Source organism: Brassica oleracea, chromosome C8, assembly GCF_000695525.1.
Source record: "Brassica oleracea var. oleracea cultivar TO1000 chromosome C8, BOL, whole genome shotgun sequence".
In the NCBI taxonomy this organism is placed as follows: domain Eukaryota; kingdom Viridiplantae; phylum Streptophyta; class Magnoliopsida; order Brassicales; family Brassicaceae; genus Brassica; species Brassica oleracea.
In genome coordinates, this window is record NC_027755.1 from 10744784 (window position 1) to 10748202 (window position 3419).

General features: G+C 39.6%; 1 protein-coding gene across 2 annotated transcripts; it reads right to left on the reverse strand.

Annotated features, from left to right (window-relative positions):
- Nucleotides 1-48: 48 nt before the first annotated feature.
- Nucleotides 49-2805, reverse strand: LOC106307535 (zinc finger CCCH domain-containing protein 69-like). 2 transcript variants are annotated; one of them, XR_001263351.1, is made up of 7 exons: nucleotides 2548-2805; nucleotides 2355-2442; nucleotides 1564-2255; nucleotides 1382-1451; nucleotides 705-973; nucleotides 431-519; nucleotides 49-339 (listed from the first exon to the last, which is right to left on the reverse strand). XR_001263351.1 is itself a non-coding variant. In XM_013744515.1 (6 exons), the coding sequence occupies exons 1-6, from the start codon at nucleotides 2556-2558 to the stop codon at nucleotides 306-308; spliced, it is 984 nt and encodes a 327-aa protein (XP_013599969.1). In that variant the 5' UTR covers nucleotides 2559-2805; the 3' UTR covers nucleotides 49-305. The 2 variants fall into 2 exon arrangements, 1 of the variants encoding a protein (XP_013599969.1); XM_013744515.1 differs by lacking the exon at nucleotides 705-973.
- Between the last annotated feature and the right edge of the window lie 614 nt (nucleotides 2806-3419).

Consider the following 3419-nt stretch of genomic DNA (forward strand, 5'->3'; position numbering starts at 1 on the left):
TTTTACCCATAAATCCTGCATTTTCAGTCAGTCATAAACTCATAAAAGTACAAATGATCCAGACCAGTTTTTTTTTTTCGCCCAGGGGTAAACTTGAAGTTGTAACAATTGTTAAAAATACAAAAAATGAGTACAAATAATTCAAGTCTTATCCCAGGTCACAAAGCATTGGTATCCAAGACAAAATCTTCCAACTTAAATCAGTCAATTGTAATGAATGACCAATTGGGGGAGAGAGAGAGAGAGAGAGGTGTTCATTATAACATGTTTGCATTGTCTTTTATTGTGCTTAAGAGAGTCCTCATTCATATACGCATACCCTCAAGAAAGTCAGACAACCTATATCAGACAGAATAACACACGCAGCGGAATTAAGAGTTAAAAGTGACTAAAACAAGAGATTGACTTGAGTGGTGGAATGCACCAATACCTTATATCTTTTGCTATCACAGTCTGCCCATCTTCTGCATCCAGATGCCGCAGAACCACTTCCTCCAAACGACCATCATGAAACGCATGCTGCAAATCACACACACCACACCTTTGAGTTTCAGAAGTGCATCCAAATACCATCAAATATTACATTCCAAAAGGCAAAAATAGTCAAACCATAATCCACCAAAACGACAAAGAGGCCTATCACGGTCTATACCATACCAATAACTATATATCTATATTATGATAATATGACCTAAGACTCTCACTTTTACGGTAACTTAAATATGTCTAGCTAATAGATATCCTCATCGGACTCCATATCCAAGTTCAGCAGTAACATCATCATATCCGTAGTAGTCAGTTCGTCATCGTCTGAATCTTCAAATCCAAAAGGATCATACTCTCCTTCTGACATTATGCTCCCCATCATGTTAAAAAATGTATCCATGTCTGACAAGTTAGAACCAGAGGGACTTGGACGCCTTGGAGGTGGTCTGTGGTATTTCCATGCATATGACCCTGGCTTCACAGTGTGCTGGAACACAACAACATCCAATAAGGTCTAATCAAACTTTCTAAGGACCTTAACTTGTTTGCAATTCAGAAAAAAACTATCACATTGTTTTATCTAAAGCCTATGATGCTTCACTAATCATTCATGCTATACTACACTTCCTTCCATAAAGACGTGTAACCTCTGTGCAAACGAATTGTGGATTCTAGGATCATTATAAAGCTTCAAGGCTACGATTATCGGCAAAGGTATTAAATGTCCCTAGATTTGGAATATCTAGCAATAAGATAAGGTTAAGATACAGACAACATAAATGCAAATGTAAAATAAACAAAACTGATCCAATATAGCATTCCATAATACCAGTAAAAAAAAAAACAGCAATGCATGATATAACTAGAGTTTTAACACTGACTGCAATATAAATACCTTGTAGAAGCAACTTGTTCCGAACGGACAATTCCCATCTCCGAAATTGAAGTGCTTACAATCAATTGACCTGGTAGGCATAAAAAAGAAAGAAAGTATAGCATTCACATAAACGAAGAACCGATCATTAAATAGACTTTGTATATATATATAAGCATACAAATATTTCTTATATATGTTACCTGAGTTTGTCCCTGTAGTTGTCCATGATTTCTTTTTTCTCCTCGGGAGCTGAGAACCAGATGACACTAGGAACTACAAAATACGACAACTTGCGGCAAATGGGGCAAGCCCTCAGCGTGCTGTTGACATCCATACCGGTGGAAGGAGAACTGCTACGCCAGTTCCTGATGCAACCTATGCAGAAAGCATGATCACACTCAGTGAGCAGCCCAAACTTGCGTTCAGCTGGAGTTGGCTTAGAGAGTACACGTTCCAAACAGACGCAGCACTCCACCTCCTGGCTAAGTTTCAGCGCTTCGAGCTGCTTGTGCTTTTTCTCGCACGCTTTCTTGTGCTCCTCCCTCTCCTCGGGCCTGAAAGGATGCAAGCAACGTTTCCCGCAAGTTGGGCAAAGGTCTCCGTGGATGTGGGGGCATTGGTTGCCACGCGGGCAGTCACCAGCTGCGGCGTATGAGCAGATGGGTTGGTCTTGTGGTTTGGATGTAGAAGAGCTGAAGGTGAAGGTGTTGTCTGAGGAATCCGAAGTCCACGCTGGTGATGAGGGAAGTGGGCTCAAATCCTTTTCTGAAGCAGATGATCGAGGCAGAGCGGAGGAAGATGAAGCAGGAGATGGATGAGGTTTGAGTTTGACGTGTTCGTACCTGCATCGGCTTCCGTAAGAGCAGAGACCTCTCTGGTAGAAGGTGCAAACCTGTTGATACAAACCAAGTTTAAGTTAGTGAATGAATAAATGAATGAATGGTGGTTCGTTCTCTCTATATATACATAAGAAAAGAAGAAGAAAGGTTACATTATTTGTAGGATCCTTCCAGTCATGTGAGAATTCGCAGTTGTCACCTTTTAAGCAAGCCCCGTGAGCAAAGAACTTACAAAGGATCCTAAGAGACAAACAAAAAGAAGTGAGAAGACACGTTCAATCATTACTTTTGTATCAAATTGCGATGCAAAAGATAAAATAAAACAAGATTGGATAAAGCAATCACCTTTTCGACATCGGGGAGATGGAGGGAGTCCTTGGGGGAACAGGAATCGAACTCGGCGCTGGCTCGAGGAAGCGGTTTTATCCTCTGAATTTACAAGGCGGCGTAGCAGCTCTGCGTTTTTTCTTCTTCCAAGCTTGGACAAAGGATGAGATTGTGTAGACGAATCCCCACCGTACGCTAATACGACGTCGTATTTGCGTTCGGCTCTGATTATCATTAAATCCCTGATGGAGATTTTTATACGCTTGATGGATGAAGAGAAAGCCTCCTTTCCTTTTTAGTTTCAACCGTTAATGGAAAATATTCTGCACTTTATATGTGCAAGGCCCAATGGGCCCACATTATTCATATACACCTCACCTTCTTGTTTTTTTTTTTTCTTTCTTTTCTTTAGAAAGCATTATGTGTACGTTGTTTCTTTTTGGTTCTCTAAAAACTTCTTTTCGGTATGAACTCTTCAAACTTGTAAAAACAGTGTTGAAAACAACAACTCTACCGGCCAGGACTTGGATCCAATCTATTTAACAAATTTAAAATAAGTGTAGTCTTATCTTTTATTTGCTAATAAAAACAAGCATTCTCTTTAAACAAGACAATCGTTCGGAAGATCTCTAAAGTCCCCCGAACAATAGCATATCACTTTTCTATTGTTGTTCTTACTTCATAGTCCATAACAATATAACATGTGGTTGTTACGACTTATTCAACGAAAAATATTTGTGAATCCTTAGTTATTGTCAAGGTTCTTTAAGAGAAAGTGGTTGTTACGACTTATTCGTTTGCTCACCCAAATGAAGATGCAAATCGATGTTCGTTTTGTGCATTATAATGTTACATCCAGATGGATCACCCAGCTGAATTTTTAAAATATC